The sequence below is a fragment of the Natator depressus genome, chromosome 2 (assembly GCF_965152275.1).
Source record: "Natator depressus isolate rNatDep1 chromosome 2, rNatDep2.hap1, whole genome shotgun sequence".
Lineage (NCBI taxonomy): Eukaryota > Metazoa > Chordata > Testudines > Cheloniidae > Natator > Natator depressus.
In genome coordinates, this window is record NC_134235.1 from 119,108,684 (window position 1) to 119,125,295 (window position 16,612).

General features: G+C 40.8%; 1 protein-coding gene across 1 annotated transcript in view; it reads right to left on the reverse strand.

The window, feature by feature from the left end:
* Positions 1 to 16,612, reverse strand: part of PHLPP1 (PH domain and leucine rich repeat protein phosphatase 1) — a 217,992-nt gene that overhangs the window by 15,281 nt on the left and 186,099 nt on the right. Inside the window, exons 11-13 of the mRNA XM_074944968.1 lie at positions 15,221 to 15,421; positions 13,834 to 13,996; positions 2,409 to 2,539 (exon numbers count right to left, since the gene is read on the reverse strand). Coding sequence (XP_074801069.1) covers positions 2,409 to 2,539; positions 13,834 to 13,996; positions 15,221 to 15,421 — 495 coding nt within the window. The remainder of the gene's footprint in view (positions 1 to 2,408; positions 2,540 to 13,833; positions 13,997 to 15,220; positions 15,422 to 16,612) is intronic.

A 16,612-nucleotide genomic window follows, 5' to 3' on the forward strand; every position in this document is an offset into this window, starting at 1 on the left:
CCTTTAATATTCTTGGAGAAAGATTATCTGGGCCCCCTGATTTAATCCCACTAAGCTGTTTGAATTTCGCACATCTCCACTGCAGCTCTGATAGGCAACTGGGAAAAACCAGCAGTGACTCCTTAGCATCTTCAGTAATTGGACATAAGGCAAAGAATGATCCTTCCTGCCAGCAAACCATCTATTAGACCAGTGCTACTCAGACTGATGCTCACAAGCGGCTCTTTAATGTGCCTCTTGCGGCTCTTTGCAACACATGATATTAAAACACTGATTATTAAGTAATCTAAGATATTAACCAATCAGGATGCTTTTACTATGTTATTAACCAATTAATTTATCAACTTGCACTAAGTTATTAACTTATTTGCTGTGAGATTCTCTCTCTCTCTCGTGTGTGTGTACACACGTCATCAACACAGGATAATTTAAAAACTCTCATGGAGAGATCTGGGTCTTGTGATGCATTGTTAGGAGGACAGCAACAGGTCAAATGCAACCCAACATTTGGCTCCTTTAATAATCTTAAGGCCAAAAACAAGTTTCCATGAAGTTTAAAAACTAATACACCAGTGCAAAGAGTTTGTAAATTAAGACACATTTCTTTTGCATTGCTCCCAACTTAAAAATTGCAGCACTGTTGTAACCTGAAAGTGACAAGAAATTAATAAGGACTGTAGTAAAACTCTCTAGTCTATTTTCATTGTCCAAACTGAGAAGCAGAAACTGAACAAACTAGTTAAACAGCGAAAAGAAACTTAGATTAAAAATTCCCTCAGTTTTAATATCCTAAAGGTTTAGTGAAGATAGATAAATTTAACATGAAGGGTCACTGGTGAAAATATATTGGCTGATAAATCTTCCCATAGTGAACAACGTACCTTGCATTTAAAAGTGAAACTATCTGGTAATTACAGTAGAGGACTGAGTCAGGATACTTGGGTTCGATTCTTGGTTTTGCTAAAGACTACTGACCTTGGGTAAGCCATAAACTGTCTACCTCAGGTTACCCATCTGTAAAATGAGGCTAACTGCTACCTCACATTGTTGGCAGAGTAGCTTCCATAAAAGCGCAAAAATTGCATTTCTACATGATTAGGTGTAGCACTTTTAGGACTAAAAATCACCATGCAATCTATATGGTAGTTCTCTATTGCACATACTGCACTTGTCATCCACATGTGGATTAGGAAGATTTGCCATTGTAAAAGAATTAAGCATAATTCAATTACCATCTTCAGAAGTCATCTGCAGAACAGAGACATATTTCTGCACTGCTGTTGTGTTAAGGTTACTCCTAAAATAGAGAAGGATAATTTTTCCTGTTCACTTGCCTTGTTCGCCGTATAAAATACTGACATTTATTTTCAACTATCAAACACTTGCCTTAAATTCCCATTTAACCTAGGTTACTGGTCTTAGATAATTTTTCTCTGTTTAGTTTAACACAATAAGATACCAAGATTTAATTTTGAAAAGCTAACGAATTTAGTGTGAACAAGCATCACTTGTGACAGGTGAAATTTAATACTGCACTGTTTGTCTGTCTGTTTAGAGTTATATAAAACAGTTGCTTAAGCTTTTAAAAAAATCTCAACTGTTCCCAGAACCTATTTGGTCTAAGCAGCTAACAGGCTGGAAGGATCAGACAGGCAAAGAGCCTCAGAGGTGGTGTAGATAGCTCTGGCCTGCTGAATGTTAAAGAATATGAGAGACTTGAAGGCAGAAGCACTAGAACACCTACACCCTGAGGGAAAAACCCAGAACACTCTGTGGAAGGAATCTATAGAGGCTCAAAACAAACTGCTTCTCTATGCGCCAACCCAATTATTTATGGTGACACCTGTAATGTGCTAGGTGCTTTCCAGACCTTCAATAAGGGATGATCCCTGTTCCAAAGAGCTCACAATCAAAGGACAGAAAACCCCCAAACAGGATAACTAAGCTTCACTGTAGGCAGTATAGCAGAAGTGGGTCGTTAAAAGCCACAAGTCTGGAGAGGGTAAGTACCACAGGAAAGTCATACAAAGCAGAGTCATGTGGAAAGAAGCACAGGATTGTGACAAGTGACAGTGAGAGGACAAGGGAGGAAACCAATAGTTTCAAGCCATAGGCATCTCAGTAGTGGAATAAACTAATGTATAGTGGGAAATATTAGGTCAAATCAGCCCAATTGTAGTTACAGCTGGTTTTGATTAGGAATGGTAATTGACAGCAATTGTATTTGTGTGCCAGTAAAATAATTCTGTTTAGAGAAGCTTTAATTTTCTGAATTACCTACACATGTGTTGCCTTTTTGCCCCTCCTTGAAGAGATATGTATGTCTCACGCTTGTGAACTGGGTTCTTGTCCCACATGCCTTTGTAGTCATTCTGCCTCCTGCATTATTAAAAAGACATTTTACTTACTTCAGCAACTCTAGGGTTTTGTGATCCAGGACTAGTCTGGGGTTTCCAGTCAGGTCTAGTTCCTGTAGTTTTGGAGGCAGGTTTTCAGGTAATGTGATTTCACTCAGTTCATTGCAGCTCAGATCCACACACTGCAGAAAGAAGTGGAAAAAGAGAAGAGAGAACTTGGAGAGGGACCTGTAACTTTCTGCCTAAATTAAAAGTATACATGCCTTACACATGACAACCCAAAATCTGCATCATCCATTTACATAAAACTCCGTCTTACTAAATGCAGTCAGAAAATTCTTCTGTAATCTTCAAAGACATCAGACGACACCTGAAAATTTGTTTGAGCCCCTCCCATTTCTTATTAGTCTTAATGTCTGTATCAGCAGAGGTGGATTGATTTAAATTAGCAACCAGGAAACCATAATTTAAATACATTTTAAGTTTGTTTTGCATTTGTACTTTTTATTTATTTTCATAAAGAAAAGTTTATTCTCACTGGTTTGTAACCATTAAAATTTGTTGATTTTCAACAAAGTATACCCTTTCCACTAAATTTGGTTCGTTTTGCTGATCAGGAAGACACACTATATTCATACACATATACTTCAGCATTTACATAGCATAACATACAGGTTTCTTAATTTTTGCGTGGGTTAGAAAATGATGAACGATGCATTTCATTTTAACTAAATTACTGTTTTATTTACTTGTGAATTGTGTTGAGCTCTACTTGAATAGAAACTGGAATTAAATTAAATTAAGTTGGGGTGTGGGAGGGCGTATGGGCCAGAAATGAGGGGTTCAGGGTGCAGGAGGGGGCTCCACGCTGGGGCAGGGGGTTGGGGTGTGGGCTCTTGCTGGTGACGAAGTGTCTGGGGTGCTGGACGGGGCTCGGGCAGGGGATTGGGGTTCAGGAGGGGGTTTGAGTGGGGAGGGGGCTCAGGACAGGGGCACGAACTCTGGGTGGCGCTTACCTCAGGCGGCTCCTAGAAGCAGCAACATCTCCCTCTGGCTCCTAGGCGGAGCCAGGGCCAGGCGGCTCCATGCACTGTCCTCACCCCAAGCGCCAGCTCCAAAGCTCCCACTCGTCAGCCAATGGGAGCTGCAGAGGCAGTGCCTGCAGGCAGGAGCAGCTTGCGGAGCAACCTGGCCACGCCTCTGCCTAGGAGCTGGAGAGGGATGCTGGCAGTTTCCTAGGAGCCGCGCAGAGCCAGGCAGGCCCCCTGCCTGCCCTGCTGTGGGCAGTCAACCAGACTTTTAACAGCCCAGTCAGCGGTGCTACTGAAGCCACCTGCCAGGGTCCCTTTTCCACCAGGCATTCCAGTTGAAAACTGGACGCCTGGCAATCCTAGATAAAGGAAACAATAGATGCAATAGATCTGAACTTCAGTGGGGCATAAAAAAAAAAAATCTTACTTGGGAGTCAATTCAAACTGTCTTGGATATGAGCACTGACAAGGTTTGAAAACTGGCTGAAAGATATTAAAATAAAAGTTTTATAAATGGCAAAGTATTGTGCTGGGAGGAGGGGAATCAAAATTAGGAATCAGTATTAAACCTAGTTTTAATTAACACTGTTAAATATCTTGAAGACAAATATTAAATTTGTAGCTGGTGCTATATTGGGAAGGTACGGGGGGTGGTGGTGGTGTGCACCAATAAAGATGAGGGGGGGGGACAAAAATAAAGCAGGCAAAAATCAAGCAAATTTGCTCAGGAAAAATAAAAAAGTCAATAGATTTCTGAAAAATAACGCCCAATGGGAGGGGAATGTTTGGAAGCTAGGAAGTAGACAGCAAATTATATAGGCCAGTATAATATTTGGCAAAACCCCTGAATGCAGTTTGAGCAGAATACCCAGAAGCTTATCAACACGGATCCAGGAGGAACAGCATGGTCTTTGTGAGAAAGCACTAATATTTGTACCCTGTTCTAGGAACCTCCATTTAGCGGTATGTCAAAACAGAGCAACAAGAATAGTGAGTGGTCTGAAGGGGTTGACTTGAGAAATGATTAAAAAACTAAATGCACATCTTTTAGCTAAAAGATGACTAAGCAGCAACATATAACTTCCATGAATTCACGTGATTAACTTTAAAAAATTAATTGCGATTAATCGCAGTTTTAATCGCACTATTAAACAACCAAATCCTAATTAAAATTTATTACATATTTTTGGATGTTTTTCTACATTTTCAAATATATTCCCTTCAATTACAACACAGAATACAAAGTGTACAGTTCTCACTTATTATTTTTATTACAAATATTTGCACTGTGAAAACAACAAGATATAGTATTTTTCAATTCATCTCATACAAGTACTGTAGTGCAATCTCTATTGTGAAAGTGCAACTAGCAAAAGTAGATTCTGTGTTACATAACTGCACTCAAAAACAAAACAGTGCAAAACTTGAGAACCTATGAGTCCACTCAGTTCTACTTCTTGTTCAGCCAATCACTAAGACAAACAAGTTTGTTTACATTTACGGGAGATAATGCTGCTCGCTTCTTAATTACAATGTCACCTGAAACCGAGAACAGGCATTTGCATGGCACTGTCGTAGCTGGTATCGCAAGATATTTACGTGCCAGATGCACTTAAGATTCATATGTCCCTTCATGTTTCAGCCACCATTCCAGAGGACATGCTTCCATGCTGATGATGCTCGTTAAAAAAATAATGTGTTAATTAAATTTGTGACTGGGGGAGAATTATATGTCTCTGTTCTGTTTTACCCACACTCTGCCATATATTTCATGTTATAGCAGTCTCGGATGACGACCCAGCACGTTGTTTGTTTTAAGAACACCTTCACCGCAGATCTGACAAAATGCAAAGAAGGTAATGTGAGATTTCTAAGGATAGATACAGCCCTCGACCCAGAAGTTTAAGAATCTGAAGTGCCTTCTAAAATTTGAGAGGGACGAGGTGTGGAGCATGCTTTCAGAAGTCTTAAAAGAGCAACACTCCGATTCGGAAACTACAGAACCCGAACCACTAAAAAAGAAAATCAACCTTCTGCTGGTCCATCTGACTTAGCTGATGAAAATGAACATGCATTGGTCTGCACTGTTCTGAATTGTTATCAAGCAGAACTCATCATTAGAATGGATGCATGTCCTCTGGAATGGTGGTTGAAGCATGAAGGCACATATGAATCTTTAGTGCATCTGGCACCGAAGTATCTTGCAGCACCGGCCGGAACAGTGCAATGCGAACGCTTGTTTGCACTTTCAGGTGACGTTGTAAACAAGAAGCGGGCAGCATTATCTCCTGCAAATGTAAACAAACTTGTTTGTTTTTTTACAGTGCAAATATTTGTAATCAAAAATCAATATAAAGTGAGCACCGTACATTTGTTTTCAGTGTTGTAATTGAAATGTATATATTTGAAAATGTAGAAAACATCAAAAAATATTTTAAAAAATGGTATCCTATTATTAACAGCACGATTAATCGCGATTAATTTTTTTAAATTGCTTGACAGCCCTAATCCCTACTTATTACCCCTCTGGCTTTTCAAGGCCATGTCAACACACTGCCCTTTTATTCAATGCTTTAAGATTTAATGGAAAACCAAAACAAAACTATGAAGTCACAGATCTGTCTGAAGGCTATGACATAGCTTTGATTTAGCTGGTTGCAGTGCTCTCCGACACTCCTAGCACCTATAAACACAGCAATGCCTTGTCACAGCAACTCTAGTCCTTTGGTACCAGTAGGCATAACTTTTGTTGCCATGCTAGGATGATTTTAAAAATTCTCTGCAGCCTTATCCCAAAGGATAACAGGGTGTGTCTTCAGTCAAATCTAGCTCTCACTCTACTCCATACACAAACAGGAAAGAACAAGTTTCTAATTTCAATCACATCACAGATTTGGATTGCCTGATGTGTCATTTTAATGCAAGTAGTACCAACCCAGCCTGTACAGCACCAAGATTACTCAAATGTATATAGATTTCCACGCAGTCAGTCAGACTCCTCCCTCCCCTCCAATTTAGTTTGGGCAAGGAGGGGAGGCAAAAGAAGGATGAATCTTAAATATTTGTGTTCCAAAGTTTGTGAGATGAGTGTTCAGAGCACAAGTCATCCACGAACCTGGTAGTTCTGACAGATTGCTCCTGCTCCAGCCTGTGCCTTCAGCCACGGCCGGTCACCCAGCAGTCCTGAGAGCGCTATTACTAAGGGTATGTCTACACTACGAAATTAGGTCGAATTTATAGAAGTCGGTTTTTTAGAAATCGGTTTTATATATTCGAGTGTGTCCCCCCACAGAAAATGCTTTAAGTGCATTAACTCGGCAGAGTGCTTCCACAGTACCGAGGCTAGAGTCGACTTCCGGAGAGTTGCACTGTGGGTAGCTATCCCACAGTTCCCGCAGTCTCCGCTGCCCATTGGAATTCTGGGTTGAGATCCCAATGCCTGATGGGGCTAAAACATTGTCGCGGGTGGTTCTGGGTACATATCGTCAGGCCCCCGTTCCCTCCCTCCCTCCGTGAAAGCAAGGGCAGACAATCGTTTCGTGCCTTTTTTCCTGAGTTACCTGTGCAGACGCCATACCACGGCAAGCATGGAGCCCGCTCAGCTAACTGTCACCGTATGTCTCCTGGGTGCTGGCAGACACGGTACTGCACTGCTACACAGCAGCAGCAACCCATTGCCTTGTGGCAGCAGATGGTGCAATATGACTGGTAGCCGTCATCGTCATGTCCGAGGTGCTCCTGATCACCTGTGTGAGGTCGATCAGGAGCGCCTGGGCAGACATAGGTGCAGGGACTAAATTTGGAGTGACTTGATCAGGTCATTCTCTTTAGTCCTGCAGTCAGTCCTATTGAACCATCTTATGGTGAGCAGGCAGGTGATACGGATTGCTAGCAGTCCTATTGCATCATCTTCTGCCAAGCAGCCATGAGATGTGGATGGCATGCAGTCCTTCTGCACCGTCTGCTGCCAGCCAAAGATGTAAAAGATAGATGGAATGGATCAAAACAAGAAATAGAACAGATTTGTTTTGTACTCATTTGCAAACCCCAACCCTCCCCCCCCCCCGGTCTAGGGGACTCATTCCTCTAGGTCACACTGCAGTCACTCACAGAGAAGGTGCAGCGAGGTAAATCTAGCCATGTATCAGAGGCCAGACTAACCTCCTTGTTCCAATAAGAACAATAACTTAGGTGCACCATTTCTTATTGGAACCCTCCGTGAAGTCCTGCCTGAAATACTCCTTGATGTAAAGCCACTCCCTTTGTTGATTTTAACTCCCTGTAAGCCAACACTGTAAGCCGTGTCGTCAGTCGCCCCTCCCTGCGTCAAAGCAACGGCAAACAATCGTGCATCTGAGTTGAGAGTGCTGTCCAGAGCAGTCACAATGGAGCACTCTGGGATAGCTCCCGGAGGTCAATACCGTTGAATTGTGTCCACAGTACCTCAAATTCGACCCGGCAAGGCCGATTTAAGCGCTAATCCACTTGTCAGGGGTGGAGTAAGGAAATAGATTTTAAGAGCCCTTTAAGTCAAAATAAAGGGCTTCATCGTGTGGACCAGTGCAGGTTTACATCGATTTAACGCTGCTAAATTCGACCTAAAGTCCTAGTGTAGACCAGGGCTAAGAGTCACGTCTTGTCTGCAGCTCATGGGCACATTACAGTATCCCTAATTGTGGCTGAAGATGACTGTGTTAGTGTGGGAGAGCTATAATAACTCAGAGAACACCTATCAAAAGTTAAGATTCTCTTCTTCAAAAAAGTACTACTTGTAACAGATCTTCACTAATACTCTGGAATATCTCTATAAAGACCAAGAGAGCGAGACAAGGAGAAAACTTCACAATTGTCAAGTGTTCCAACAGCAACCATATAATAAAGAGATTCAACCAAAACAGTTATTTCTGGAGAGAGACCCTGTAATTACAGCAGAAGAGTTAGATACTCTCAACCTAGAATATATATACTGTGAAACCAGCAGGGTAAACCTGGACCCAGTCAAAAGGGTGAGTCAGTACAGCAGAAATTTGCTTAAGTATGCAATAACATATATCCCAGTTGGTTTGACCCAGAAAGCAGAGCCATGTTGCTAGGAAATTACTCCTTTTTTATAACAATTGTTTTTCAAGCTTACAAAATTCAAAGCGGATAGGAAAAAAAATTCTGCTGGGATGTGTTATGCTTTAGAAAATTTATAACACATGGAAATTCCCATTAGTTACATACAGGCAACACAGACCCTAGAGTTGGGGATCACCATGACTGGTGTTGCTGGAGACATCATTCTGCACCCATTCTCTAGCTACATGTAGGACTCCTATTCCCATAATTTAAAGGAGAAAAAATTAGCAAAAGTTGAAAAAACTCATTTTGTTTGGGTGGTGTTATGAAGTGCACTATACTCAGTCTCTGGTAATCAAGATACATACTTTCCTGTGTCCTCAAGGTGACAAACTCTTAGCAATTCTCACCCTTTGAGGGCTAGAGATAATGATCTTGATCAGCTAAGTGACACCCTGCTGAGGGCTGGTCTGCACACAAAACTTGCACTGTCAGAGCAAGAGCTTAAGGCTAGATCATCTAGTCTTACAAAGTGTATATCACAGGCCACCAACACCACCCAGCTCCTGTGCACTACATCCAACAACCAATTCAACTAAAGGTGTCATTCAAATTGATTTAATTCAATCAATGCAAACTTGTGTCGACTTTCTAAAATGATTTGCTTAAAAAAATTGATAAACTAGGTTTAAATCAATTTACGGTTGTCCACATAGGCCTTTAAATCAAATTAAATTGTGCGTTAGGGACCTACCTGTCTTTTGCCATCCTTGTGAAAATTCACCTAATTGTGGCCAATTTATAAGCCTCTGAAAAGTAGTTCACACATACTCAGTAGAGAATTTTCATTTCAGCTTCTAAAATCTCCAGAGATTCCATCCTCACTAAGCATGCCCCATCCCCTCAAAGCTCCTGTTGCTGACCAGACAGCACATGCACCATCCCTATAAAGCAGCTGAGAATGCTCCCTCCAGCCCAAGGCTACAAGGCCAAAGCCAGACTTTCCCTATAATGGCTACTTGGGGCCAGGCCCTGGATCAGGGAGCCTGTGTTTGCTGTGCTCTCAATGCCCCCATTGAATATTTTTAATTCAGAATTCCAGAAGTTGAAGCATAAGTGAAAATTGTTTCCATTATCTATATTACCTTTCCTCTGCAACTGGTATATCACAAAGCACAAAACCCACATTTCATGATACAGTATTTGAAATTCAGTATCTAACCATCCCAAGAAGATGAAGAATTAAACATGAAAACAAAATACAATTACTTTTACCTCAGGCCATATATAGTGATATATTTAAAAGTTATTTTAACGCCACCACCATTATTTCATTCTTATAGCTTAAACAATTACTGATATAACATGGTATATATATGCACACTATTCATCCTAGTATATGGACGCTCACACTGTGCCTCTCATACAATGAGACTTTATATAAAGATTTAGGGATTAGATTAAACGAAACATGCCCACAGACAAGTTATAAATTTCAGCCTGATCTACACTGCCACTTTACAGTGCTGAAACTTTCTCGCTCAGAGGTGTGAAAAAACACCTCCTTGAGTGACGCACATTTCAGGGCTGTAAAGTGGAAGCGTAGACAGTGCACCAGCACTGGGAGAGCTCCCCTCATGGGGTGGTTTTTTCACGGTGCTGGGAGACCTCTCTCCCAGCATTGGTGCTGCAACTATGGCAGCGCTTTAATATTGGTAGTGAAGACATACCTTTAATTAGGTACTTAGGTACTTTTCAGAGGCGCTGAATTATTGACATTCCTGAAGATTGAATTTCCTACACTGCCAAGGAACAGATAAAGCAATCAGCAGCAGTTCAAGCTCCAAACAGATGGTTCCTCCCCATGAGAACTGAGGTTCATCTTTTAAGGTCCAGAAAATTTGTTATGGGCACTTTGGCCTCCAAACTTTTCAAGTCTAAAGCTTCTCTGTTCAGAGTGTTAGCTAGGTTAGTAGTTATGTGAACACCTGTTTACTGGAACTGGTCTGAGACCACCAAGTTCTTTACACCTGGGTAAAACAGGCTAAGTACCAACTGGGTATTTTCTGTACATTAAAGAAAAAGCCCAAGAGCAGTATTTCCTCCTATCTTTTGCTGTATATTCTAATAAAGCGTTTCTGAAACTGAGAGGACAACTTTCAGATAAGAATGGCTTTCTTGTCTATTTTAATATGAGGCCTAAGCAACTCCTGACAAAATGAAAAACAAATCCTTAACCTGTTTTCTCTGAGGATGCCTCAAAAGAATTTTGAAGACTGACTATTCCATAGGGCTTTCTGCTTTTGCCGACTATGAGCGGAAACACAAGAAAAGCTATTTGCTTCCCATCAGCATGTTTACATTATTCTTTGAGAAAAAAAAAAAGCACAAGTGTATAGGTTTTGTCAAAAATGTTTCCCACGGAAAGTCTGCCCCTCTCCACCCCAACCCTTCCTTTAATTAAAAGATCAATTAATTTTAAATGGCGTTCAATTTCCTCTGGCTATTGTTCCAAAGAGGGAGGAGTATCCCAAATCCACAACTTTGTTTTACATATCCGGCTAAAACCAGCCTAAGCATCTCATCCTTAGATGTGCTCATGCTCAAGCAGCAGCTTAGTAACTGTTTCAAGTGACCAGATTTATTGAAAAATACATACTGTTCTCAGAACTATATTATTCCACAAGCCAAAAAAACCCCCCAAACAGCTGGAGTAGTATAGTAAGCATTTTGGTCCAAAAACAGTAACCTACTCTCCACCTTGTTTACGTCTCAAGATAAATACAGTTAATCTGCTCTGTGTTATGATGGCACGTGTGTTTTATATCGGGCTGTCAAATGATTAAAAAAATTAATCACAATTAATCGCAGTTTTAATCGCACTGTTAATAGAATACCGTTTATTTAAATATTTTTGGATGTTTTCTACATTTCCAAATATATTGATTTCAATCACAACACAGAATACAAAGTGTACAGTGCTTACTTTATATTATTTTTATTACAAATATTTGCACTGTAAAAAACAAAAGAAATCATATTTTTCATTTCAGCTAATACAAGTACTGTAGTGCAATCTCTATTGTGAAAATGCAACTTATATTGAATTTTTTTTTTTTTTTTTTTTTATTAAAAACACATAACTGCACTCAAATATAAAATAATGTAAAATGGGGTCTCAAACTCCTGGCCATCTGCAGCCCAAGAACCTCCCCAATGTGGCTGGCAAGGCTTCAGCAATTTCAGGGCCAGGTCTCACCCTTGGCCCTGCCTGCCGCTCCTGGGCACTTCCCCTCCCCCCCCACACATCCCCTGGGCGATTTACAATGGCCCGAGGCCCCACTCACCACCGGCAGCGCAGCGGAGCTGAGCGGCTTCTGCCTGCTCGCTCCATGTGTCTGCTGGCCCTGTGGCCCCAAGGCAGGGCTGTGCCTCCACGTCCTGCCCCCGCTGCGAGCGCCCCTGCAGGCGATGGGAAGCTACGGGGGTGATGCCTGGGGGCAGCAGCACACAGAGGCCCCCCAGCCCACCCCGCCTTGGAGCCCCAGGTAAGCACTGCACCCCCTGACCCCCTCCCAGAGCCTGCACCCCATTCCCCTACCCCAGACCTCCTCCCGCACCCAAACTCCCTCCCAGAGCCTTAGGCAGGTGGGGGGTGGAGTTTGGGGGAGGCGGAGTTTTGGGCAGCTGGTTCCGGGTGGCATGAGTGGCATTATTAGCCCGCTGGGAGGATCTGAGGACTGGCACTGTCCTTAAGATAAATTGAGTTTGAGACCCCAGATGTAAAACTTCTTATTTACCTTGCAATGCTGGCTACAAAAGTGCCATGTGAATGCCTGTTCTCACTTTCAGGAGACATTGTAAATAAACAGCAGGCAGCATTATCTCCCATAATTGTAAACAAATTTCAGAGTAACAGCCGTGTTGGTTTGTATTCACAAAAAGAAAAGGAGTACTTGTGGCACCTTAGAGACTAACCAATTTATTTGAGCAAATAAATTGGTTAGTCTCTAAGGTGCCACAAGTACTCCTTTTCTTTTTTTTGTAAACAAATTGTATGTCTTACCGATTGGCTGAAGTAGGACCGAGTGGACTTGTAGGCTGTAAGTTTTACATTGTTTTGTTTTTGAGTTACGTAACAAACAAACAAAAACCCTACATTTGAACGTTGCACTTTCACGATAAAGACCTTGCACTACAGTACTTGTATGAGTGAATTGAAAAACTTTATTTTTACAGTGCAAATATTTGCAATCAAAACAATATAAAGTGAGCACAGTACACTTTGTATTCTGTGTTGTAACAGAAATCAATATATTTGAAAATGTAGAAAAATATGCAAAAATATTTATAATAAATTTCAACTGGCATTCTATTATTAACTAACAGTGCAATTAAAACTGCGATAATTCAATTAAAAATAATCACGATTAAATTTGTTTTGAGTTAATCGCTTGAGTTAACAGCGATTGACAGCCCTAGTTATACCTTAAATGTTTTCTACTTGGATAATTAGCATATGACCCTGTTAGAGTTCTGTGTTATGGCCTGGAAAAAAGACAAAATTTTAGTTTACGTGAGGCAAGCAATTGTTTCCTGAACATATTCAGTTGTTGCATGCCTGCAAAGATAGAATCTCTTAAGGAAAACTCAGGTTTGTATTATTTTTAAGCAACACAAAATTTTTAAAGAGCTATGTGCTTTTGAGCTGCAATTTGCGAAATACCACTGAGACTGTTGATTGCAAAATAATTTGCCAGATCTTTCCTCTTCTGGAATACTATCACTACCCCTTAGGTCTTGCCTGCTCTATTGCTTTTAAAGGTATTTTTAAACCAGTTAGTGATATGGCTGGCTCTAAATATTGTTCGTTTCCATACATGGTTAGCTGTCATGGTTACAAGTATTGACTCATCACAAATACAGCCTGGTTACAGGAAGACAGTTAATACTTATTTTGCAGAGAAGATAGGACCCGCTGAAAGTGCTTGGTTAGCAGGTCCTTTCTTCCTGCCCTGTGGAGCAGCCCATTCCAAAGTGAATTCCTCATGTCCTCTGGCCCGGTGTCCTACCAGGCAGTAACGGTTACCCATATTTCCACAGAATGTAAAAAACTCTGTAGGAGTTACCCAGCACGATGGATTTGGGATTCACATACACGACTAGCACATGTGTGCCGTGACAAACTTATAAGGACACAACTCAGCCTGGTTACAAACACACTGTACGACGGACTGTGTAGATGGGGGGTCTCATTCTTGAGGCATTTTATTCACACTATTTCTAGCATCTAGAACCCTTTCAAAACTTTGTGTGTTTGTTTTTTTTTTTTTTAAACTTTTTTTTTTTTTTTTTTTTTTTTTTATAATGCATCCATTCCATACCTTTATTTCAACAAGTTGCATGACTTCTGGGAAGACTTCAATGCAGTTGGAGTGAGCAATCACAGTATGCATACGTCTACAGTTCATAATGGTTGTTGGAATGGCTTTCAATTTGTTCCCACTGATATCAATTTCTTCCAATTCCTCAAGCTTGGCCATTTTACTATGAAAAGAAAGAAGGGAGATTAAGGAATTTTTTTTTTATATGTATTCTTATTTTTTAATTTTAAGCTTAGCAGTGTTTTTTTTTTTAATTGTAGGCCCATACTGTTGTAAGAGATCACTGTGTGCCATCTCTCCTATCATGTCACGTCAGCAAGGTTACATCACAAGGTCTCACTTGTTCTATTTTGTGTCGTTAATTTCTTAATTTAAAAATTTCTGGTGTTTATTTCTATTTTTTGTTCGTTTCTCTTTTAGAATTAGTTTTTTCCTTTTCCTACTCTATGCTCTTTCCTTACCTTTCCCCGGCATCCTGCTTCAATTCCCTCTCGCAGAATACTTGCTAAATTCCCCTCATTCTGTTGCTCTCTGCAGAGCAACATGTATTCTCACTTCCCCTCTCACGTGTTACTCCCTGAAAGCAGTGTGCTAGGAAGGAGTGGCATGTAGTGCCCTGGTACCGATGGGAGGAGGGAGAGAATTTGAAGGAAGGGGTGTGATGGGGTACCAGTGTCAGTAGCCTGGCTGTGTGAAGTGTCATATCAGGACAGATATGATATACCTTCTGGAATCGGTGGCATCCCCAGCCTTACACTTGGCTTGTCCACACTTAAGAGACATTCTGGATCAAGGTAGGGTGTGAATTTAAGTGCAATAGATAATCCAGAATAGCTCTCCATGCAGACACTAATTCCACGATCAGAGTGTTTTTTTCCTGTTTTAGCTTAATACATTTCGAAAATGCATTAATCTAATCTGGAAAAAGGTACTCTTATTCAGAAATAAGCCTCCACATGATGTGCTATTCTGGAATAACTATTGTGGTCAATTCTGCCATGTAGATAAGGCCTCGGTATGTGTGTGGAAAGCGACCAAGTTATGCTAACTATGTGGGAAACAGCTTCCTGATTTCCATAATGTGGCTGCGACAGGAGAGTGCACTGATTTTCCTTAGTTGAGAAAAGCACACAATCTCTAGAGATAAATGCACAAAACAACACACAAAGTGCCTTCGTTCCTGCGTACAACATGACAGCATGTAGTTATACACATTCAAGTGGCAATGGACAAACCCACCATTGTACAGGCAATGCGCACATGCAGTTAAAAAACAAATGCAACACTCCAATTTGTGAACAAAACCTTGCTATGAAAATATACTCTGCATTTTCCACTTAAGACTGCTTTCTAATAAAGAGACAAGCAGCACTAAGAAGTTACTTACCTCGCAGGAAAGCTCTGTAACCGATTGTAAGCCATATGCAGGATCTTCAGGTGTGGATGGCCTGTTAACAAGGGCACACATTTATCTGTGAGGTTGTTATTGGTCAAATAAAGTTCCTGTAAGATGCTGTTGGTCTCTTCAGAAAGGGTGGCTGGAGGAAGTGTTTCCAGTTTGTTGGCAGAAGCGTTCAAGTTTCTCAAGCTGCAAAACAAGATTGTACATGTAGTTAAGAGTTACTGTATTGTTCATCCGTCTTCATTTATAAACACCACCACCACCAGAGGTTTACAGAATGTTACATTCAGAAGCAGAAAATTGCTGGAAGTAGTCAGAAGACAGTTAAATGATTTTACATGTATAAAACTAAACAATTTAAATGGAAATTTAAAGTAGTGAGAGACTTTGCTCACTTGGAGGTGGCATGGATAAAAAAAGCATTTTCTAGTACTCACTGGACCATAGATGGCATTTCTAATGTACAGTATGAAATGCATTATGGAACCATCTGTTTACGATGGAAAAGTTGGTTATACAAACATGCAAGGTAAATAATAAAGATATACCTGGCAGTAAGGGCTGGGTGGCTTAGGAGTTGAAACTTTTCACTTCTACATCATTGTTTAAAATCTGACCGATACTAATAGTGGCAAGAAGAGGTTACTATTATATATTTGTTTGGTTGCTTATGTATCTAGCTCTTGATGGATGGATACATCTTACCCCCAGACCAGGCCCCCTCTCCCCTCAATGCTCATAGCCAAGTAGTTGGCTTTCTTAATTATTTCTGCAGTCCTAGATGAGAGGCCAAGCACTGAATAAGCAGGAAAATTGAGTCCTTCTCCCTCCCTCAAAAAAGCTTTTGCAGCCCTGGGACGAAATACAGTTGACACTGGTGTGGAGAAGGTTGCACTGTCTGTGCTTTACCTATACAGAGCAGTAGACAAGGAACTCTCATTTGTTTAAATAACGTTAGTGCTAGATTGATACATACAGTAGTCTCAGGGATATCTTGCAAATAGATATAATTCTTATTGGAAAAATATCTTAATGCCACATACATTTTACAAGAGAAATGGAAGAACTTTTATCCCACTATTTCCTTTGCAAGGAGACTGCCTTCAGGAACACACTTTGCTGAAGAATGAGGGGGAGGGGAGTGTGCATGCAAATACACAGTGTCCAGTCTCTTGAGAGCAAACCGCACGGTTTTCATCAACTAATGAAAAATGACAGCTGCAACAGTCAAAGTTATTTTCAAGAAACAGAAGATCAGCCAGGTGAATTTGGTAGACAAGAAAGCAGGTCAGTACCCATAAAACAAGGGAACAGAACACATTTAAAAAATAAAGTATTTGTGTCTGACTGAAGAAGCAATACTGCCTGATTTATTTC